Source organism: Pollachius pollachius (assembly GCF_949987615.1).
Source record: "Pollachius pollachius genome assembly, chromosome: 1".
In the NCBI taxonomy this organism is placed as follows: Eukaryota; Metazoa; Chordata; class Actinopteri; order Gadiformes; family Gadidae; genus Pollachius; species Pollachius pollachius.
Window position 1 is genome coordinate 49,598,214 of NC_136934.1, and position 23,869 is coordinate 49,622,082.

Sequence of the window (23,869 nt, forward strand, 5' to 3'; positions counted from 1 at the left end):
AGTCAAAACACGACAAAAATATGTCAAATTGCTTGGTTTGGTTCGGACATCTTTATACCCTTATTTATGAGGACATGTAGATGTTGGTGAGGAGTTCTACGACCCGATGCTTCGATGTCACCGGAGATGAATGGGTTCTGTAGGACGACACTTGGCAGGAAGTCAGGTTTAGCGTGTAGTGTTTCACATGAGGTTTCTTCTGTCCGCAGGTGCTGTGGCCCATGCTTCTGTACTACCTGACCCCGCCTCAGTTCAGCAACGCAACCACTCCGCTGTGTCGGAGTCTGATCGTACTGGGCAGCAAGAAGAGGAGCAACAAGGAAGCCAGCTTCATCATAGACTTCACACAGCAAGGTGCTCTTTGTACAGGACCGATAAAAATACATTTGGGATGTCACAATTATTTTCACCATCTTTTCGTAAAACAATTGGTACACAGTGAATTGCTTTTGTTAATGTTCTAGGAATTGTAATCAATAAATATGGTTTAAGCAAAACAAAGTATCACCACTAACTTATGGTCGGATTAGCTTTTGAAGTCCTTGATCCGTCCAGCGGTTGTATTTTCACTTTAGATTGATGGCTGTATTATATAATGTAGGGAGAGGTGTTATTCTCTTAGTACTGAGATCAGTGTAGCATTTACAGTATTTAACCATTAGATGGCGTCAGTCCCTTTTTTAAATCATTCATTGACGCAAATCAAATATGTATCACAAAAATCTGAATATGCCAAAGACACCATTGTTTCCTCACTATACAAAAAAAGGTACAGTATATGAAGAGTGTACGAAGCCAACTATTAGCTGATCTGTCTAAGTTAGCATTGTGTTAAATTTAAGGAGCTTCATATTTCTGTTTTGAAGGTGAATATCTGTTGTCCTTTTTGTCCCCCAGCTAATTTACCATCGCCACAGACTCTGATGATCAGGCTGTGGGTGAGTCCAGACTATCAGCCTAAAGTGTATTGTTTTGTAATCTTAAATGAAGATTACCTGAAGGTAATCTTCCGGTGAATCCATTGCAGGCATTGTGAGCTTTTTGAGCAATTGAGAACTCATGGCAAAAATTTTCATTTTGCCATGAATCTTTAATCCAACAACGTACAGCCTCTTTAAAAATAAACTCCCAAGACATGAGCCAATAAGGGACCAGACACTGTTCTGCTTCACTTTGAAGCAGTTCAGTGTCTGGTCTGCCTCCAAAGGCAATTTAACTTTGATGCACACCAGACACTGTTCTGCATAAAAAGGTAAAACTCCCCTCAGAACTTAACTGAATGCAGTGATCCAGGCAGTGTTTGAGGAAAACTTTTTACTGTGTGTGTGTTTGTGTGTGTGTGTGCTCACGTGTCTGTGTGTGTACGGTGTGTGTGTGTGTGTGTGCGCTATGCGTGTGTGTGCGCTATGCATGTCTGTGTGTGTGTGTGTGTGTGTGTGTGTGCTCGCGTGTCTGTGTGTACGGTGTGTGTGTGTGTGTGTGCGCGCTATGCATGTCTGTGTTTGTGTGTGGGTGTGTGCGTGTGTGTGTGTGCACTATGCATGTGTGTGCGCTATGCATGTGTGTGTGTATGTGCGCGCGTTTGTGCATGTGTGCGCGTGTGCTCCTGCTCCAGGTGAATGCGGCGTTCCCGTTCGGCAGCCGGGGCCACGGCGCTCCGTCTCTCGCCCTGCTCAACGTCCTCAGCCTCAACATCCACCCCGACCTGGACGTGCTGTGGGAGAAGGAGATCCCCCCGCTGGTGGCTCTCCTGGAGGGTGAGGACGCCCGGGCATCAGCCTGACCCCTAGAGAGGACGACTGGGCTATAGCATCAGCCTGACCCCTAGAGAGGACGACTGGGCTATAGCGTCAGCCTGACCCCTAGAGAGGACGACTGGGCTATAGCATCAGCCTGGCCCCTAGAGAGGACGACTGGGCTATAGCATCAGCCTGACCCCTAGAGAGGACGACTGGGCTATAGCGTCAGCCTGACCCCTAGAGAGGACGACTGGGCTATAGCGTCAGCCTGACCCCTAGAGAGGACGAATGGGCTATAGCGTCAGCCTGACCCCTGGAGAGGACGACTGGGCTATAGCGTCAGCCTGACCCCTAGAGAGGACGACTGGGCTATAGCGTCAGCCTGACCCCTAGAGAGGACGACTGGGCTATAGCGTCAGCCTGACCCCTAGAGAGGACGACTGGGCTGTAGCGTCAGCCTGACCCCTGGAGAGGACGACTGGGCTGTAGCGTCAGCCTGACCCCTAGAGAGGACGACTGGGCTGTAGCGTCAGCCTGACCCCTAGAGAGGACGACTGGGCTATAGCGTCAGCCTGACCCCTAGAGAGGACGACTGGGCTATAGCATCAGCCTGACCCCTAGAGAGGACGACTGGGCTATAGCGTCAGCCTGACCCCTAGAGAGGACGACTGGGCTATAGCGTCAGCCTGACCCCTAGAGAGGACGACTGGGCTATAGCATCAGCCTGACCCCTAGAGAGGACGACTGGGCTATAGCGTCAGCCTGACCCCTAGAGAGGACGAATGGGCTATACCATCAAGGGCTGATGATGGTCCCACGTTCCCGCAACGCAACGACCACGCAGACGCTTCAACGCAGTCCTGAGCCTTTTTGGTTCTGCGTCGGGTTTTAGTGAGCAGACCAATCACAGCCCTTGCTGCTGCGTCGCCTTGATGGAAGGTTAAAATTGTTGGGAGGCGCACGTCAGGCCCTTGCGGTGGACGCAAGGAGGGTCCACGAGGACATAAGGGGTCCATAACCCCCTTGTGTTGCTGGACCGTGGGACCATAATCAGCCCTTTATTTTGAACTGTAGAGAGGATGAGGTGTTCGACGGGGAGGCAGTGGCTCAAGGGGTAGAGCGGGTTGGCTGGTAACCGCAAGGTTGCTAGTTCGATCCCCGGCTCCTCCTAGCTGAGTGTCGAGGTGTGTGCATGAATGGGTGAATTTCAGGCAATATTGTAAAGCGCTTTGGATAAAAGCGCTATGTAAATGCAGTCCATTTACCATGTTCACGTTAGAACATTTCTTTATTATGGGGGTTGTGCCATTCTTTTTCCATTTATTATTGGAAACATTAGTTAATGCCGTATTAAGCTTTAACTGTTGTTTCTAGTCATCATTTAGTAATGTTGTTCATGACTGCTAATGGTGTTCATGCTAATTAAGGTTTTCGTTTTTCACTTTATTTAATGGGGTTCACTAACCCTAACCCCAACCCGATGCCGATTCTGTATAATATGGCTTTCTACTTCATTCACTATGACGGCATCTCTTGCGCTTTTTCACCCTAGAATCAACTGTGGATAGTCTGGAGCAGAAACCATTTGAAGATAAACTGCTGAAGGTAGGGTTTTCAGTGTTCATCTAACATTCATTAGGCTGCACTTTGGAAACGAATGAATCGCCTCACTTGTTCATGTTTAAACGGTTATTGGATGTCTCCCCCCCCCCCCCTTTATATGTTTGGCTCCAGCTGCTGTCTAAAACCCTGGTGACGATGGACGACAGCAAGTGGGTGTGTCAGCTGGTTGCCGAGGCAACGCGCTACCTCTCCATCTATAACAATGCTTTAGAGGAGAAGGTACGTCAGTGGATTAACATTGTCGACCTCGCCCATGCCAACCCTACCTTAACATTAGCATCTCTTATTTGTTTAGTAACATCCTTTTATCTGGGTGATATAACCCATTATACACATCTATGAATGAAAAGAAACAGATCCCTTTACCGTGAAACAATTTTCATTATTATTATTTATTTTTTCAATGATCTTTATTTGGAGTCCCATTTATATACACAGCTTAAAATCGTCATTGATGCAATCTTTAAGGAGCTACATCCTTTTTTTTAAATTTTATATAGAGAAAATAAAAATAAATTGTGTTTTCGGTGTATAATTAAAAACACAGCAGGGGTTATACACACAAAAAAATCGTCATTGGTGCACATATGGCACAAACATCATCACGTCATGTAATGTCCTCTAATGTGAACAAGGCCAAGTATCATTGGAGAGATAAGGCCTAAACATTATCTTTCCTGTCATCTCCCAGAGCTTCCTCTACCGGTGCATCGGGGTAATGCTGCAGGAGTGCCACAACAAGGAGGTGGTGAAGAAACAGCTGCAGGAAATCCTGCTCACCGCCCGGCACAGCGACGCCATCGAGAGAGAGGTCCATCCAATACCACTGACCTATACGTGACTGGTTGTAGTTCACTTACCTATATGACTGGTTGTATACCACTGACCTATATGACTGGTTGTAGTTCACTGACCTATATGACTGGTTGTATACCACTGACCTATATAACTGGTTGTAGTTCACTGACCTATATGACTGGTTGTAGTTCACTGACCTATATGACTGGTTGTATACCACTGACCTATATGACTGGTTGTAGTTCACTGACCTATATGACTGGTTGTAGTTCACTGACCTATATGACTGACCTATACATGACTGATTGTAGTTTACAAGACTGGTTGTAGTTCACTGACCTATATGACTGACCTATATGTGACTGGTTGTATACCGCAGAGCTATGTGACTGACCTACACGTGACTGGTTGTACAGCACTGCCCTTTATGTGACTGGTTGTAAAACACTGACCTATGGGACTGACATATATGTGTATTTCACTGACCTGTGCTTGACCCTTCGTCTCTTAAAGGGTAATTCCGGTGTAAAATGGATTTGGGATATGTTTTGTATGATAACGAGTTGAAACGTTCGTTTTGGAGCACAAAAAACTTATATAGACGCTTTCTTCAGTTGGCTGTTTTTAGCCGATTCTATCAAAACACTATAAACTTAGAACGATGGGGGCACTGGTTAAGGTAAAAACTAAATCGCTATTTTAAACCACTTAAAAGGCTAAAAGTAGCCCGACACGTCTCTGGTAGTATAATAAGGGTCTCGCCTTTTTAAGTGGTTTAAAATAGCGATTACGTTTTTACCATAACAAATGCCCCCATCGTTCCAAGTTTATAGCGTTTTGATAGAATCGGCTAAAAACAGCCAACTGAAGAAAGCGTCTATATACGTTTTTTGTGCTCCAAAACGAACGTTTCAACTCATTATCATACAAAACATATCCAAAATCCATTTTACACCGGAATTACCCTTTAAGGCAAAAGCACGCGGAAAATTGATGTTTTGAGTTATCTCAGTCAAAATGAAGTTCAGTCCTATACAAAGCGAGCAAAAATATACAGCCGGATGCATTTGTGGGGTTTTGTCCATAATTGTTATTATTTATTTTCAGCGGCGGGGGTAAATATTACAATTTTGCAGCCCTTTTCCATCCTCGATTATAAAATGATGTCAGCCGCGTTAACCTGTTCATCATCGCAGCTGTTGTCATGAGACGTAAAGAGGGGCGTTAATGGGGTCAGGCGCCTGTGAAACCCTCTGAGGCCGTAACGGCCGTGCGACGAGTGCTCCCCCGGGTTCATTTCATTTCAACCCTTTCTTTAAACTCGTCGGGCATTGAAGGTTTCCCTCATTTACAATGACGACGAGTTTTACAGCAAGGGGCATGCATAAAAACAACAGAGATGACAATAAAAATGGGCAAAACAATTAAAATAAATATAAATAAAAAACATCTGTTGCAGTTGGATGAGGTGAGATGAAACACCCAACGTTTAAAACCAGCAGCAGATGGGAGAACCTCTAATCCTAAGGTTTGGTTATTGTTTTCTCTGGTTGTGGCAGGGCGTGGCCTTGAGTGTGGGCCTGTGTGCCCACAGCCACCTGGAGGGCACGCTGGCCAAGCTGGAGGAGTTTGGCAAGTCGGACGCCTTCAGGAAGTCCCCCAGCATCTTCAACCTACTCAAGGTAAGACACGGCCTCCCTTGGTGCATCCCTGCCCACCTGTGTGTGACTGAAGCCCTTCTGCGCTGCACACTTCCTTTGTGTTTCTTTTGCAGTAAAGTGTGAGCTTATGTACACATACATAGACATATATTTAGAAGAAATCATGTGTGTAAATACATTTTACATCTATCTTGTGCAGATAAATAAAACATTGTCTACAATGTTTACGTCAAATCTGAATAACACAAATTCAAAATTTCAATCCATGAACACAATATTGGTCTTAAGTGAAACAACATCACCAAGAGCTTGCCTGCTGGCATCTTCAACGTTTTCCCTTCGGTTTCTTCACACACTCTCCCTCTCCCTCCCCCTCCCTCCCTCCCTCTCTCCCTCCTCTCCCTCCCTCCCTCTCCCTCCCCCTCCCTCCCTCCCTCCCTCCCTCCCTCCTCTCCCTCCCTCCCTCTCCCTCCCCCTCCCTCCCTCCCTCTCTCTCTCCTCTCCCTCTCTCTCTCCTCCCTCCCTCCCTCTCCCCTCCCTCTTTCTCTCTCCCTCTCTCCCTCCTCTCCCTCCCTCCCTCCCTCTCTCCTCTCCCTCTCTCTCTCCTCCCTCCCTCCCTCTCCCCTCCCTCTTTCTCTCTCCCTCCCTCCCTCCCTCTCTCCCTTCCTCCTCCCTCTCTTCCATCTCTCCTCCCTCTCCCCTCATCCCTCCCCCCTCTCTCCCTCCCTCTCTCCTCTCCCTCTCTCTCCTCCCTCCCTCCCTCCCTCCCTCCCTCGCTCTCTCCCTTCCTCCTCCCTCTCTTCCATCTCTCCTCCCTCTCCCCTCCCTCCCTCCCTCCCTCTCTCCCTCCCCTCCCTCCCTCCCCCTCCCTCCCTCTCTCCTCTCCCTCTCTCTCTCCTCCCTCCCTCCCTCCCTCCCTCTCTCCCTTCCTCCTCCCTCTCCCCTCATCCCGCCCCCCTCTCTCCCTCCCTCCCTCCCTCTCCCCTCCCTCCCTCCCTCCCCCCCTCCCTCCCTCCCTCTCTCCTCTCCCTCTTTCTCTCCTCCCTCCCTCCCTCCCTCCCTCTCTCCCTTCCTCCTCCCTCTCCCCTCATCCCTCCCCCCTCTCTCCCTCCCTCCCTCCCTCTCCCCTCCCTCCCTCCCTCCCTCCTCTCCCTCCCTCCTCTCCGTCCCTCCCCCAGGACCGTAGTGACCTGGAGGCGGACAAGGTGAAGAGCACCCTGATCCTGTGCTACGGCCAGGTGGCCCTCAACGCGCCGCCAGAGCAGATCCTCAAGCGCATCGACCATGACATCCTGCGCCTCATCAGCAAACACTTCAACACCAAGGTAATGTCGCCGCAGGTCAGAGGTCAACTGGCTTCACTGGGCGGAGTCGCTCTGTAACACTACTCTCTGCTGTTTTGGTTCCGAAAAAGTTGATGCCTCCATGGGATTTCACAAAATAAACATACTTTTTTATTCTATTCAATATTCGACCCACTGTCAAATGTTGTGATTCCACTCAATTTCTATTCAATAATTTACAACGTAATTAATGGCTGTGAAATCGACCAAAGCTTGAATGCTTACTGGGCTGAGTGGTTATTGTAGATATTCCTCAAGTTATATAAACTTGTGGCCCGGTAAAATATAAAAGAAAAACCCATGTCTCATAAATGTTCACATTCATTGATCAATTTATATTCATATTAATTATAAATCTGAAAAGCAACCTCAAATCTACAACTGAACAAGAAGGAATTGACAGTACAGCTCAGAGAATGAGCCATCCCTTAATTCAGGCCATGCTCCTTCTCTGTGGATGGCTACTTGGGGACTGAATGAACTCACCACATGATGTAAAATGACCATGATATTACCTCCACACAGGTTCTTGGGATTAAAGTAGAGAATAAGGTATTGTTACCAGAGGGATCCCACTGACCTCTCTCTCACGTCTCCGTCACTCGTGTGGAATATTTGTCTTCTCAGAGTTAATTGCCTGTCTTATTTCCCTTGCTTCTTCACCGTTTCTCTCTTATACGCTGTCTGGCTCTATTCTCATCAACTTGAATGTCGTTTACCCCATATTTCAAAATTAAACTCTGGAGATTGGCCCCGCTTAAACGTATTATAAAAGTCTTCCTACTGGGGAAGATTACGGCTACAATTAAATTACCCAACTTTCTCCTCACTTTAATATCTCTAACTGCAGCACCCTTGGGCAATTTTCGTTATTTTCTTGCTTTGGTGGTGCATATTTAAAGCATTTTCCCGTATTTCAGCAACTTTCTACAGACTCTCATTCACAACTTGTGTTTCTGATCAGTCTGGTTATACAAATATTGTTTTCATGTTGGCCTACTAATGTTAACCTGAGAGGCTGTTTCTGTCTGAGATTGCAATGATAATCAAAAGTGTGAGTCAACATTGATGGGAATGATGATAATCAACAGGATTGTTCTAAGCCGACTGGCCTTGGTGTGACTTGCTGTGACTGAATCCTAACCGCCTGTAGTCTAGAAGTCTGACTGTGGCAGACTCTCTGTCCCGCCTCTTTCATGACAGCCGGGAGGTGTGTTTCAACTTTGAACTGATCTGCTTTCCACACTTCACAACTCTTGATTTGAGCCTCTTCCTCCATCCCTAGGAATGGACAATCAATCGACACCCTTGCTGACCGATTTGTTTTGATTGATTTTCTGTCTTCTATTGTTGTGGTTGATGCTTTGATGATGTCGCTTCATAGTTCTGCACACTAGAATGGGGCTGTAGTGTGCCTGGTTGGACTCTCTGGTTAGACTTCTATGTATCACTAAAAAAGAAATCAGTTTTCTCTGCTTTTATTAACCCTATCTTAAAATGAAACAAGTTGCTTGTTCAATCTTTTTTGGTTTGTGTGTGTGTGTGTGTGTGGATGTGTGTGTTTTTAATTCAGGACCTGACCATGAAGCTCAGTTTGATCCAGAGCGTTGGGCTGATAGCCAGAGCCATCAGTGAGTGTGTGAAGAGGCAAGGCTACGTCTTCACCCGCAAACACGACCTAATTTCTATCATGATGGTTAGTAAAAACAAAAAGAGAATTTCTCCCTTCCTCTTCTATTTCCCTCAAAACCACCAAATCAGTTGCACTTGTTGTTTCTTATTTCCTGAAATTTGTAACAAGGTGTAACAAGTTATAACAAGGTATAACAAGTTATAACAAGGTATAAAAAGGCATTCCGTTTTGACCTGATACCACAACCGCAGGACCGCTCCAGAGTTGTTGCCGTCCTTGTTGTTTGATTTTAGCACTTGGTTACTCTTAAAAGTTGGTCTCCATTGCATTGAAACGCATGCCTTTTAAGGTTGATCTGTACAGCTCTGCTAAACTGAATTCAGCAAAACTAAGAAGGCACAATTTAGCATACCGTAGTGACCAGACGTCTGTATTGCTCAACTGACGTTGAATTTACAACGTTCAACGTTCCATGAGTAGCAGGTCCAATTTGCAGCCTCCTACTGCTGTGTCGTGCCATGCATGGGACTGGTGAGGCTCTAGGACAAGTGACAACAGGACTGACTCCTACCCGTGTCTGTACTCTGTCTGTGATCAGGACTTTATCAAGGCAGAGCCGGCCGACGCCATGAAGACGCCAGTACGCCATCTAGTGATGTCCACCTGCGCTAACCTCATGTATCCTTGGCCATCAGACCCTGAGATTGTTCTTTTTTATAAGTGTGGGATATGTTGTGGTTAGAATTTCTAACCTCCCCTAAAGAAAAGCCAAAACCAGTAGGACACCCATCGAGGGTTCGACTTACCTCAGGAGGTAGAGCGGGTGGACTTGTAACCTGAAGTCTGATCCCCGGCTCCTCCTAGCTGAGTGTCGAGGTGTCCCCGAGCGAGACGCCTCACCCTCACTGCTCCTGACGAGCTGGCTGTCAGTCATGATCTGACACATACCTTGATACCTTGATACCTTGGTATATACGGAACATGGAGTCGCGATGGCGCGATGTTGTTTCCGCTCTCAACTATATATAACAACGTAACGCTAAAATCACGGTATCTTGTACTGCTGGTAACGCCCGAAGCGGTCCAGTCTTGACCCATCATGGATGTGTTCACTGCCGTGTACTACAATGCGTCCCACGTCGCTGAACGACGAAGCCCCCCCCTTAAAGGGCGGGATCCGCTCTAGAATCCCCCCGCTGCGACGAGCCCCTTGACACCGACCCCTTCCCAGACCGCTGGACCCCCCGCTGAGTGAGACCGAGGGCTTTGACCTGCTGAAGGTGTGTGTGGGCAGCGCCTTCGCCCTGCCCCCCGTCACGCACACCCCCGAGAAGAACAAGGACGAGGAGGTCATGGAACCCAAGCAGAGAGAGGTGAGAGGGGTGGGGGTGGTCTGTCTTACCTTTATGAACTCTGAACTGGTTAACTACTTAATGATCCATCCACCAAGCGTCACCTTTAACATGGCATCCTCTACTGGTGTTTACTGACTTTATGAATGAGATAGTGACATGGGATTGTCATCTCTGAGCTGTAGACCCTGGTTTGGTTTAAAAAAAAATTATTTTTTTATTTTTTGTTGTTGTCCGCGTAGACGGATATTAACACCCGTTATTTGACCAGAGTTGGGTTTGTGAAGAACCTTGACGCCCGTAGTACATGGAGATGCATCAAATTGAAAATGCCATAATTGTCGAACCAATATATTGTACCTCGCTGGTGGTTTCTGTTCAGGCGTTATACAGGGACACCATGGCCAGCCTGCAGGAGCTGCTAAAGAGTGTCTTGGTGACAGAGCCCTCGCCTGACAACCTGCAGAGTGTCTTCAAGGTGGGCCGGGCTTTTGAGTGACAGTGAGGTGTATCTAAATTGTTTAGCAATTTTCCGTGTGCTGTTATCTTTTGTGTGGTATACATAGGTGAATACACTACCATTCATTAGCTTCCACTCAGATAATATTGAGGTTTTTGGCTTAACTTGTGAACAAATGTTTATCTTTATTTGTTTTAGTCAACCTGTCAATACAAGTATTGCGAAGCAAAGAATCATGACGTTCACATGAATCCTGTAACCTCGGGAAAAAGAAGGTGTGAAATGATTGCCTTGCAGTTTTTATTCACTGTTCATGATTATTCTTGTCTTTGGCAGCACGTTGAGTCCTGGCTGGGCTCAGCCCAAGACCACGAGCGAGAGAGGGCTGTCTGCACCACCGCGCACATACTGGACTTCTACCTTGAGAAACTCACTGTGAAGGTGAGCACACACACAAGCATGCATTAGTATTTACAATATTGCTGTATCACAATCCCTATTTTGTTACACCTAGTTCAGTGGGTTGAGCTTGAAACAACAAGCAACCGCCATTCATTTGATCAAAGTGTTTGAAATCAATACTGTATTTCGTTGCTCCGGTTAATAATTTCAATGAATATACTTATGTCCCTAGCATTCAGTAACTGACCTTACATATCACCGTGCCTCCATTTCATAAAAGTTACAGATTGAAATCCAAGCCGACAACATATCTCTTATTAGTATATGCTACACGTGAACCTCCTAAGACGGCGCAATTTGATTGGTTCACTATCTCGGGATATTGGGCAATATCCCATGATTGAGAACTCAAACTCGGGACAATATTTTCATCGCAAAATGTCCTGCTTTGTTCGCTAATAAAAACAAATAAACCGCTAATAAAAACAAATATTATTTTTGGAGTGTTCACATGTAGTATATAGGGAGGTAACAGTTACAGGGTAAACCGCGATAAAAATGTTGTCGATAAAAATGTTGTCGATAAAAATGACCTTTATCATTTTAAATAAAATTATTATTGCGGTGGATAGCCGCGCCGGCGGTGTGTAAACCGTGTGCTTAAATCCTTCCCAGCGCTTTATCCGAGTCTCCTGAAGTTGGCGCGCAGGCGCACGGTGTAGCCTACAGGATAATGTTTTTAAGTTTCGATTCAGTTGGAATCATGGCGGAAGGAGGAGACGACAGCGCTCAAGATATCCATCAGCCTTCTAATAGGGATGTGCATTTCTGGCAAAAATACTATTCAATATTCGCTGAGAAGTACTCAAAATCAGTCAATCAAGAATTTTGGTCTCAATAACCGTGTGGTAAAATTTTCATACCGTTACATCCCTAGTAGTGTATATTAAAATAATTATTCACCTCAGGCTCAGTGAATAGTGGGGCTATTCACTGCGCCTTCGGCGAAAATTTGTTAATTATATCCTAATAATCCACGGCTGTTTTGAGCTGCCTCCATCAGGCAGAAGATACAAAGTGCCTCTGGCCAAAATACCTCTCTATACAAAATCCTCCATACCCAAGGCAATACACACACACAACATACTTCCGACACAAGCACCACATACACACAACTAGGGCGAACAGACTGCCTTCCATCAAAGACTATTTTCTAATGCAGCAACATGTTGGACAAATGTTGGACAACATGTTGGACAAAGCTTTTGAACCTTTGAACTTTGAACTTGAATAACGTACTCCTTTGCGTGCGGTCCAATGTCAGAACATGGTGTCCTTCCACAACCTGGGGGCCCTGCTGGGCAGGCTGGCCCCCCGCTGTTCGGACCCCCACCCCGCCGTGCGCCTCGCCGCCATCAGCGCCGTGCACACGCTGCTCAACATACAGCTGCGCTACGAAGGTACGCCCGCTTCCTGTCCGCCTCGCGGCCCCCCCGCCCTCGTGGGAACGGATTCTGTAACCGCCGCGCTAGACTAGACTCGACAAACGTGTGACTTTAGGAAAGTGGTTGGATTCCCCGTCACTTTATCGTATTTATATTTTATTTATTTATATAGCGCTATGATAACCTGTAATAACATGCTTTCATAAGTAACTCAGAGCACTTGACAGACAATCTTTGTATTTTTTGAATGTTGCTAAACTCGTATTCTCCAGTGGTTTCAATGCTTTAGCCTTCTTCTACGTTCCCTTCCATTTTGTTTTCGCAAAATGTGTTTATCTATAAATGTATACATTTTCTACACAATAACTGCATCTTGGAAATTGTTTTTTATTTAAATTTTAGGACACGGACACTGAAAACGTAGTCTACTTTATGTTTTGAGTTTAGAGTTAGAGTAGAGTAGAGTTTAAAAATGTGGGTTTAACCCAGTCGATGTAGACAAGGTTATACATAAAGCCTCAACCCGCATGTTTTAAAGGGTTCACCATGTTTCCTCCACCCAGGCTTTGCCCACGACTACCGGGACGAGTCAGTGGAGAGTCTGCTGCTCATGAGATGTGTTCTGGAGAACCCGGACAACGCGGTCCTATACAAGACCTGCTCTGAGCTCACCAAGGTCAGACCCAGTACCACTAGCTACTATTGGTGTTTCTACATGTTATACTAGCCAGTCCCTCCAGAAAAATGTGGCGTTTTTTTGTGATTGTTGCGGCAAAAAATCCTGGATTATGCGGCACGTTTTCTTAAAAAATGCGATGAAATATGCAGCATATTTATGCAATTTTATGCGATGAAATTGCGGGAACATACGAAAAAATGCGGGAACTTGCGAAAAATGCAGCTTTTCGATGACGTTCACGTCGCGTAATTACGTCACTTCATAATGTTCCCATGGCAACAGGGGGAAATGGCTGCTCTTGTGTGAAGTGAACGCAACATTTTTTAACTTTCTGCTAAGATATATGTGACTTTTTGCAACGAAAATGCGGGGATTATGAAGTCATGCAAGCCCCGCATATTTTGCGCGGAAATCTGCAATTTATGCGGTGAAAGTGCGGCATATTTGAAAAAATGCGGCCCCCACATGATTATGCAGACTTTGGCTGATTATGCGTTGAATTATGCGATCGCATAATCGCGTTTTTCTGGAGGGACTGACTAGCTAACACCTCGCAAATTAATATATGATTGCAAGTTAGACAGGATTGCGGGAGTTGGTTTGCCACTTTAGATTTTTACAATGTAACATTTGCGGGAAAATAAGGATTTCAGTACAATACAAAACAGAATGGGCTTTACTTCATTAAAAGTCTAATGTCAAACTGGAACTATTCAACACTTCGTAGTTGTAGTCTATTGAACAAAGAAGAATTAAACTCAATCCAAATTAAAAACGTAAACAATAATGAAGGAGGGACCACTCTAGCCTGGTCCCACCAGACTCTCGCCCTTCATTTCATTTGCACAGAGAGTCTGGCCTCTCTCCACCGACAAACGTCAACTCACTCGAAGGCGGGTGTCTGTCGGAGTTTAACACTATTGGATCTGCCCGGTGCCACTCTGGATCTGCCATAACCAATCTCTAAGGCTTGGTTGTGACAGCCACTCCCTCTGTTCGCGGATTGGACAGTCCCGACCTAGTACTGAAGGGAAATTCGATATTTTCGGAAGTACGTAGGCGGGCGGAGCCAGGCTAGCGCAAATCGGCACACGCATATGTTTGTGTGGAAGATGAGTCTGAGGCTAAGCTAGATAAGGCGTTGTGCTTCATGTGTGTCTTGACGGCTTGCGGCTGTGTGTTTTTGGGGGGGTCCAGGTGATGAGCAAGCGGCTCCCCCAGCAGCAGCTGTCCACGTTGGTGTTCATGCTGTTCGAGGGGCTGGTGGACAGCCAGGCCAACTGCTGCAGGGCCTCCTCCGTCATACTCAACACGCTGCTGAAGAACAGGGGCGCCGGCCTCCAGGACCTGGTACGGCTCACACGCACATACATACATACACACATACATACATACATACATACATACATACATACATACATACACACATACACACATACATACACATACATACATTACTACATACATACACACATACACACACACATACATACATACATACATACACACATTCACACATACATGCATACACACATACATTACTACATACATACACACATACACACACACATACATACATACATACATACATACACACATACATACACACACACATACATACATACATACACACATACATACACACACACACACACACACACACACACACACACGTGCATACATTCATTCATTCATTCAAATTCAGGCACACATTTGGGATGATCAGCCAATCTATGTCCTGGCCCTTTGTGTTTTAAACTATCGTCTTAAAGAAGGGAAAAGTCCTGTTAGCTCAATTTAATGTGTAAAGAAATACCACCTGTTTTATAGACTGTGTGTGTGTGCGCGTGTGTGTGTGTGTGTGCGTGCGTGCGTGCGTGCGCGCGCCCCAGGTACCAGAGATGCTGGAGGTGCTTCACCTGCGGCTGCAGAGCATCACAGAGGAGCAGGTGAGCACAGACCAGCGTTCAAATGAGCACTGAGTTGACGGGGGTCGATGAATCGCTTCTGACTGATGTTCGACCGGACCAATGCCCCCCAGGTGAGAGTGGCGGTGGGACAGACCGTTCTGATCCTGGCCACTCAGCATCTGCAGGCGGTCTTCAACACCCTGGTCATCCAGCCGCTTCCTTTCGACAGGTAACAACATTAGACTGATATACGTCCATATCGGTGCAGTACGTTTAGGATTCAGGTAGCTTCTGTAGAGGGAACTATTCATATGGTTCCACTTATTTATTTTTTGTTAAACCAAATTGTTATTCTATGTATGCGCAACATTCAGTTTTCTCACAGGTCAGGCTAAAGGTCACTTTAGGAAATCCTAAATACCTTGGACTACTTGTTGCTTCTAAACGCACACTGTGAAACAACTAAGACATTGGTTGGACCAAGTGTCTTTGTACTCAACGTTGACGGTTTCATGAGGTTCACTTTCACAATGCCATTAAACAACCAATGGGCAAAGAATGATGTTATCGTTTATGGGTGAAAGAAGTGAGTTCGAGCGTGTTTGTTGGACACGTCGCAACACTGCTTCCATTGACATCGTCATGACCGCAGTGTCTCAAAAGCCGACCGAATACTCAGCAAACAGGACGCTTACTAAGCAGGATGCTCCATGGCTCCGGTGGATCTAAGGAGCCATGAAGAAATAAAGTTGGACATTTTTCAGAGTCAGGAATGACTCTGTTCTCATGTCTTCCTGTCTTCCTGTCCTTCCGTCCAGCTGGAACAGCGAGATGTGGATGGCGCTGGGATCGGACCCCATCATCGCCGGGCAGATCATGGAGATGGCCATGGAGAAGCTGGTTGTCATGGCGCCCTACATCGACCGGAAGGATCCCATGACGAGAGGAGGCCTCGCCAAGGTGGCCACCGGCCAGCCCTTAGCTGTAAGTCCCTCCCCTCACCTTTTTGGTTATCATTATCCAACCTCAATCTTTGTTGTTTTCTGCAGTGATGACTCTGTTGTTTCTCTAAAGATAACTTGATAGACACCGCCGCTGTCTCTTCCCATAATCATGCGCCGTTCAACCAAACGTTTTGCCGTCATGAGGTGTCTTAATGGATATTATCTCTCATCACATATGTACATCAAAACATCAATTGAATATACCTGTGACTATAAAGTGGCTGGGATATCTCAAAAAAAAAAAATGGACCATAACGTTAGCCTCATAGCATAATTGCCTAAGTCATACCTTGGCCAGATTGTGATCTCTAACCTAACTCCAGTCGTCTAACGCTGCTGATTCTCAGTGCCTCATTGGCTATACCCTAACCCAATCAGAGTGCTTTTTAATTCCATAATCACTATCTTATCTATTTTACGCGAGCTAGAGTTAAAGCGTTAAAGTTAAGTTAAGGTGACCAAGCAATTCAACCGGGCCTCGACGCATAACAACACCGAGAATCCATCCCATCCACCACTCGTCCGGTGGAACCCCCGTGTCTGGTTGTCAGGGTGATGGTGTCTGGTCATCACAGCCGGGGTGACGTCATGCTTTGTGTCCCCCCCCCCCCCCCCCCCCCCCCCAGATGACGTGCGGGCTGAAGGAGCTGCTGCTGAACGGCCAGAGCCAGGAGCCGGCCGTGGCCATGTTCCCGCGGCTCTTCTCCTGCCTGGCGGTGCGCCTGGGGGCCAGCGTGGGCGTGGTGGCCCCTCGCGACAACAACAACTACAGCAAGAACGCCCGCAACCAGTTCCACGTGGCCGGGTGGGTCTCGCAGCTAGAGAGGGACCACGCTGTGTTGATGTAGCGTTGTGTCTAGTCAGCGCTTGCCACTCAAAGCGTGAACTGCTGTGTGTGTGTGTGTGTGTGTGTGTGTGTGTGTGTGTGTGTGTGTGTGTGTGTGTGTGTGTGTGTGTGTGTGTGTGTGTGTGTGTGTGTGTGTGTGTGTGTGTGTGTGCTTTACATTCACCCATTCGACCGTCCAATATTTTGCTGACACTTAAGGCTTATGGTTATGGTTCCACGTTGGCACAACGCAAGGACCACGCAGTCGCTTCGACACAGTCGTGAACCTGTTTTGGTTCTACGTCGGGTTTTAGTGAGCGGACCAATCACAGCCCTTGCTGCTGCGTCGCCTCGACGCAAGGTTAACATTTTTGGGAGGCGCACGTCAGGCCCTTGCGGTGGACGCAAGGAGGGTCCGCAAGGACGTAAGGGGTCCATAAACCCCCTTTGCGTTGCGTCAACGTGGAACCATAACTAAGCCTTTAGCGGTCAGTCCGCCCCAACCGTGAACACTTGACTTGTGACGTCATCATAAAACGAAAACCTCACTCCAAATTAAAAGCGTAAACATTAATGAGGCAGGGACAAATCGGCGCATGCATATGTTTGTGTCGATGCTGAGACTGGGACGTTGAATCCATACACCACTTCATACATCGACAGCGGTATCAACCAATGCGAGGCCACAGCCAGCTCGTCGAGAGCAGCTTAGGGTTAGGTGCCTGGCTCAGGGAAACCTTGACAGATCTCATCTGGTCACGGGACAACCCGCTATACCTCCTGAGCCATGGCCGCCCAGATAGATAAAACTTTATTCATACCTGGATGGATTGTTCAGGTGAGACAGCAGCCACAGTGGACCGGACACCGTGGATAAAGACCTAATAGGATGGACTCTGATTATACAGATGACCATCGTGACAGACCTCGCCCCCCTGTGTGCGTTCAGCACCTCTCCACCACAGTCTGGGCGGCAGGGTGACTTTAGGAGTGATTAGTGTGCGATCAGGGGTGAGATTGCTGAGTGAGAAGTAAAAACCCGAGCAGAACAGTGCAGTGACCCGGTACGTCAGTTCTCGTGTGTACTAGGTATTAATCTGTACTCCGGCGCCCAGCACCTCAATGAGCCTATGAGACGATGCCGGGAACACTGACTCTCTAGCCTGTACTGTACTGCGCTGGTGAGGACCTTAACCTCAATCCTTCTCAACAGCGTTCTCACTCAATACTGGACCAATTTCACAGATTGTTGTCCACATCTAGTCCCTTAAACCCCAAATGATCGCAAAATAAAGTTCAGGGTGAAAAATCCTAAAGTTTTCCTTTAACAGCTATTTCCCCATTACCGAGTTTGGATCATGTTTGGGTAGGTGCATCAAGGTAACGTGTGTGTGTGTGTGTGTGTGTGTGTGTGTGTGTGTGTGTGCGTGTGTGCGTGTGTGCGTGCGTGCGCACCTGATAGACAGCTGGTCCTGTCTGGGTAGTTCGCTCAAATTTCTCAGCGATCTACGTAGGTAGGCAGGAATTCAAGATAATAGAGAATACATTTGATCAATTATTGTTTCGTTTATAAAAAAATTATTGCATGTTTCATTGGTGGGCAGAATCCAAACTACAGACATTTTCCTGATGGATGATCGATGTCCGGAACAGATGGGCGTGTTGTTTCAGTGTCGCAGCATGATAACAGTGCGATTATAGATAACAGGCCGAGGTATCTGTAGGAGCGCTCAGTAAATCAACGCGCATTCATTCTTTCGTAGTGTCACAATCCGATCTTTATCGCGTAACCGTAACAGCAAAATAAACTAAACTCATCTTAAACAGAAAACTCGCTTCATCTCGTAATGCGATCTCGTGATGCGGTTGAAAGTTGTTTGCCCTTCCGCTCTCTAGCCATAAACACCTGTGCTCAGGTGACGTCTACATATAGAGTTACCACCCCCTGACATCATCATTTCATCATCATCATCATCATCATCATCATCATAATCATTTCACGTCAACATGATCGATAGTATTTCATTAAAAGTTACTCACATGAATATGATAAATATGACATAGGTAAAACACAAATCAGTGTAATGGCTTCAGCAGTATTCAGTTTGGCGATGGCGTGCATGTGTGGTGCAGGGCAGCGGTGGAGGCGCTGCGGATCCTTCTGGCGCGCGCCCTGCTGGACGACGTGGGGAAGAGGCTGGACCTGGACCACGCCTGGGAGGCCATGAAGGAGCCCAGCACGCACACAGCCGGGATCACCCTGCTGGCCAGGTGCACACGCACGCACGCACTCACTCACTCACTCACTCACTCACTCACTCACTCACTCACTCACTCACTCACTCTCTCTCTCTCTCTCTCTCTCTCTCTCTCTCTCTCTCTCTCTCTCTCTCTCTCTCTCTCTCTCTCTCTCTCTCTCTCTCTCTCTCTCTCTCTCTCTCTCTCTCTCTCTCGCACACAGCCGGGATCACCCTGCTGGCCAGGTGCACACTCTCTCTCTCTCTCTCTCTCTCTCTCTCTCTCTCTCTCTCTCTCTCTCTCTCTCTCTCTCTCTCTCTCTCTCTCTCTCTCTCTCTCTCTCTCTCTCTCTCTCTCTCTCTCTCTCACACACACACACGGCCGGGATCACCCTGCTGGCCAGGTGCACACACTCTCTCTCTCTCTCTCTCTCTCTCTCTCTCTCTCTCTCTCTCTCTCTCTCTCTCTCTCTCTCTCTCTCTCTCACACACACACGGCCGGGATCACCCTGCTGGCCAGGTGCACACACACACACACACGACTGCTGTCACACTGCTGGCTAGGTACACACAGAAAACACACACACACACGTTGTTTTCGTAGAGCTAACAATGAAACAACGAAAGACACTTGTGAACATAAACCCAGCATTGCACTACCAGCGTGCTCAGCCCATAGTGACTTGGTGGGGTGCACGGCCGTGGGGCGGCGTGTTTAACATCTGTGTGGTGCTGGGGCGGCTCCCCCAGGGCGATGGCCCGGCACGCGGGCCCTCGGCTGCCCTCCATCGTGGAGTGCCTCTGTCCCAGCCTCAACAACATCTACGAGTGCCAGCGCATCACCGTCACCGCCTTCTTCTCTGAGGTGACGCGCACGCACAAACACGCACGCACGCACGCACGCGTACACACACACACACTTGTGCGATCCAATCCAATCATTTTTTGAATTACCCATAAACTTGATAAATAATCATTGAGCCTTTGGGTAATATGGTATTAATAGAGCGAGAGTTGGAGGGTTTTTGTCCAGCTCTTTTCTACACGTGCAAAGACTTTATGGTGCCAATGGGACAAGAGTAATAAGCAATTGGATATTGAATATAAAGTCACGTTCACATTTTAAACATAATGCATTGTATGGCACAGTGTAATCTATATGGCCAGGTTGGTGATTTTTGCAGATCTAGGTGTTTTTCTAACAGTGTGTTGTGTGTGTGTGTGTGTGTGTTTGCGCGTGCGTACATGCATGCGTGCGTGTGTGTGTGTGTGCAGCTCCTGAACCACCACGTGGTGACGGAGCTGCTGCTGATGGACGTGCTGATGAACAACATGATGGAGAGGATCTCCGACCCCTGCTGCACCGTCCGCATGCTGGCCGTCCGCGGCCTGGGCAACATCGCCACAGGCTCGCCCGAAAAGGTACCGGCGCCATGACAGGCCTGTATAATAGTCTCTCCAGGCAGGAGAAACTAGCATGTAGTTCCACTAACGGCCTATGGTTGGCTAACCTTTCGAGAATAGCATGTAGCTCCACTAATGGCCTATAGGTGCTTACACTCGATACTAGCATGTAGTTCCTCTATTGGCCTATAGCTGGCTCACATTCGAGACAAGCATGTAGTTCCACTAATGGCCTATAGGTGCTTACACTCGATACTAGCATGTAGTTCCTATAACGGCCTATAGGTGGCTCACATTCGAGACTAGCATGTAGTTCCACTAATGGCCTATAGGTGCTTACACTCGATACTAGCATGTAGTTCCACTAACGGCCTATAGTTGGCTCACATTCAAGACTAGCATGTAGTTCCTCTATTGGCCTATAGGTGGCTCACATTCGAGACTAGCATGTAGTTCCACTAATGGCCTATAGGTGCTTACACTCGATACTAGCATGTAGTTCCTATAACGGCCTATAGGTGGCTCACATTCGAGACTAGCATGTAGTTCCACTAATGGCCTATAGGTGCTTACACTCGATACTAGCATGTAGTTCCACTAACGGCCTATAGTTGGCTCACATTCAAGACTAGCATGTAGTTCCACTAATGGCCTATAGGTGCTTACACTCGATACTAGCATGTACTTCCTATAACGGCTTATAGGTGGCTCACATTCGAGACTAACTTGTTGTTACACTAACAACCTATAGGTTGTTCACGGTGGAGACTAGCCTTTAGTTCCTATGACAGTCTATAGGTGGCTCACATTCAAGACTAGCATGTAGTTCAACTAACGGCCTATAGGTGGCTCACGTGGAGATTAACATTGTAGTTTCTCTTTCATCCTAAAACTGGCTCACATTGGAGACTAACATGTAGTTCCGCTAATGTCCTATAGCCGGTTGACGGTGGATTCCCAGGTACAACATTTAACCCAATACAGAAAAACGATCACAGGATGATACAGACAAAGCAAACCACCGATTAAAAAGCAGTTCCGGGCACTATCAATTACATGCCTGAAGCCTAAAAAAAATTGGGGTTTAATGAGGTATTAACAATGCTTTGGCTTACCATGCCTTTAGTAAAAAGGTATCCCATGGTCTTTTCAGTTTATGGGTAGAAACAAAAGTCTTACGAAAGCAAGCATAGATAAAACAGTCTGCCATATTAAACGTCCCTTCTCCTGCCCTCGCTCTCTCCTCTCCCCACCAGGTTAATAAATACGCCAAGGAGCTGTTGGCAGCTATGAGCTCGGGTATGGAAGAGAAGGAGGACCCAGGTAAGGTCCAGCTGCAAGTGTTGCTCTGCTCTGTAAGTCAGGCCCTTTGCATTTGTGTCTCATTCATCACCGTCAAAGTCTACGTGCTTCACAGGCCAAACTCTACGACGCCCTATGCCTGAACCCTCTAAAAGACAGAACTCCTCATCATCATAGAAGAAAGGTTTAGAAGGATAGGAGTGCAATGGGTGCCCTATTTGGCAGACATAATGGCAGCATAAAAAGGGAGTTGAAGGAAAATTAAGTCGTTAGAAGACGGAGAACGCGTTGTCTGGCAATCGGAAACTTGCCGGTTGTCTGGCAACTTAGAAGGTTGCCGGTTCGATCCCAGGCTCCTCCAAGCTAAGTTTCTAGGTGTCCCTGAGCGAGACACCTAACCCTAACTGCTCCATACGAGCTTGCTACCGCCTCAAATGGTTTACAGCGGCGCGGGTGTGTGAATGTTTGTATGAGTGAATATGTCGATGACTGGGTGATTATGAGGCACTCATTATAAAGCGCACAGAGCGTCCGCAGGTCTAAGAAGCACTCCTATAAATGCAGTCCATTCCCATTATCCGTTGTCATTGCCCTTGTACTGACCGTCTCCTTGGTTGCTTAATGCACCCCCCGCCTGTGCCCTCCCTCCAGGTAAACGGATCACACTGGAGGCCATGTCGGGCCTCTCTAAGGTCCTGCTCCACCTGGACAAGAAGAACGTCCATCTGCTGGTGGTCTACATCTTCATGAAGATCAAGCCTTTCCTGGAGAGCGTACGTTCGTGTCCTGAACCTAGTCTATGTGTTAGCTGGGTGAAGTCGAGCAATGCTTGTTCTCGGTTTGTACCATCGCGGACACACACGCATACATAAGGGACCGCTAGACCGCAATGCCACGGGATAATCCACTCATAACCTCTCCACAACCGTCACCTCTCCCCCCACTATAACCTCTCCCCCACTATAACCTCTCCCCCCACTATGACCTGTCCCCCACTATAACCTGTCCATCACTATAACCTCTCCATCACTATAACCTCTCCATCACTATAACCTCTCCATCACTATAACCTCTCCATCACTATAACCTCTCCATCACTATAACCTGTCCATCACTATAACCTCTCCATCACTATAACCTCTCCATCACTATAAACTCTCCATCACTATAACCTCTCCATCACTATAACCTCTCCCCCCACTATAACCTCTCCCCCCACTATGACCTGTCCCCCACTATAACCTGTCCATCACTATAACCTCTCCATCACTATAACCTCTCCATCTCTATAACCTCTCCATCACTATAACCTCTCCATCACTATAACCTGTCCATCACTATAACCTGTCCATCACTATAACCTCTCCATCACTATAACCTCTCCATCACTATAACCTCTCCATCACTATAACCTGTCCATCACTATAACCTGTCCATCACTATAACCTCTCCATCACTATAACCTCTCCATCACTATAACCTCTCCATCACTATAACCTCTCCATCACTATAACCTCTCCCCCCACTATAACCTCTCCATCACTATAACCTCTCCCCCCACTATAACCTCTCCATCACTATAACCTCTCCCCCCACTATAACCTCTCCCCCCACTATGACCTGTCCCCCACTATAACCTCTCCATCACTATAACCTCTCCCCCCACTATAACCTCTCCCCCCACTATGACCTGTCCCCCACTATAACCTGTCCCCCACTATAACCTCTCCCCCACTATAACCTCTCCATCACTATAACCTCTCCCCCCACTATGACCTGTCCCCCACTATAACCTGTCCCCCACTATAACCTCTCCATCACTATAACCTCTCCCCCCACTATAACCTCTCCCCCCACTATGACCTGTCCCCCACTATAACCTGTCCCCCACTATAACCTCTCCCCCACTATAACCTCTCCATCACTATAACCTCTCCCCCCACTATAACCTGTCCCCCACTATAACCTGTCCCCCACTATAACCTCTCCATCACTATAACCTCTCCCCCCACTATGACCTCTCCCTCCACCACCGTGACGCCCCCTCTCTT

At 47.2% G+C, this 23,869-nt stretch overlaps 1 protein-coding gene across 3 annotated transcripts in view; it reads left to right on the top strand.

The window, feature by feature from the left end:
- The window catches only part of mroh1 (maestro heat-like repeat family member 1), a 41,443-nt gene that overhangs the window by 12,270 nt on the left and 5,304 nt on the right, over window positions 1-23,869 (top strand). For 2 of the 3 annotated variants that reach the window (XM_079748415.1, XM_079748416.1), the window contains exons 15-40: window positions 210-354; window positions 898-938; window positions 1,616-1,757; window positions 3,292-3,344; window positions 3,474-3,581; window positions 4,054-4,173; window positions 5,720-5,842; window positions 7,000-7,146; window positions 7,690-7,716; window positions 8,738-8,860; window positions 9,396-9,475; window positions 10,029-10,170; window positions 10,532-10,627; window positions 10,946-11,050; window positions 12,336-12,471; window positions 13,020-13,132; window positions 14,333-14,485; window positions 15,028-15,084; window positions 15,177-15,274; window positions 15,864-16,029; window positions 16,676-16,854; window positions 19,009-19,146; window positions 19,863-19,977; window positions 20,388-20,534; window positions 21,773-21,839; window positions 22,470-22,591. In XM_079748415.1, the coding sequence (XP_079604541.1) occupies window positions 210-354; window positions 898-938; window positions 1,616-1,757; window positions 3,292-3,344; window positions 3,474-3,581; window positions 4,054-4,173; window positions 5,720-5,842; window positions 7,000-7,146; window positions 7,690-7,716; window positions 8,738-8,860; window positions 9,396-9,475; window positions 10,029-10,170; window positions 10,532-10,627; window positions 10,946-11,050; window positions 12,336-12,471; window positions 13,020-13,132; window positions 14,333-14,485; window positions 15,028-15,084; window positions 15,177-15,274; window positions 15,864-16,029; window positions 16,676-16,854; window positions 19,009-19,146; window positions 19,863-19,977; window positions 20,388-20,534; window positions 21,773-21,839; window positions 22,470-22,591 (2,943 nt within the window). The remainder of the gene's footprint in view (window positions 1-209; window positions 355-897; window positions 939-1,615; window positions 1,758-3,291; window positions 3,345-3,473; window positions 3,582-4,053; window positions 4,174-5,719; window positions 5,843-6,999; window positions 7,147-7,689; window positions 7,717-8,737; window positions 8,861-9,395; window positions 9,476-10,028; window positions 10,171-10,531; window positions 10,628-10,945; window positions 11,051-12,335; window positions 12,472-13,019; window positions 13,133-14,332; window positions 14,486-15,027; window positions 15,085-15,176; window positions 15,275-15,863; window positions 16,030-16,675; window positions 16,855-19,008; window positions 19,147-19,862; window positions 19,978-20,387; window positions 20,535-21,772; window positions 21,840-22,469; window positions 22,592-23,869) is intronic. The other variant, XM_079748417.1, reaches the window with a different exon arrangement.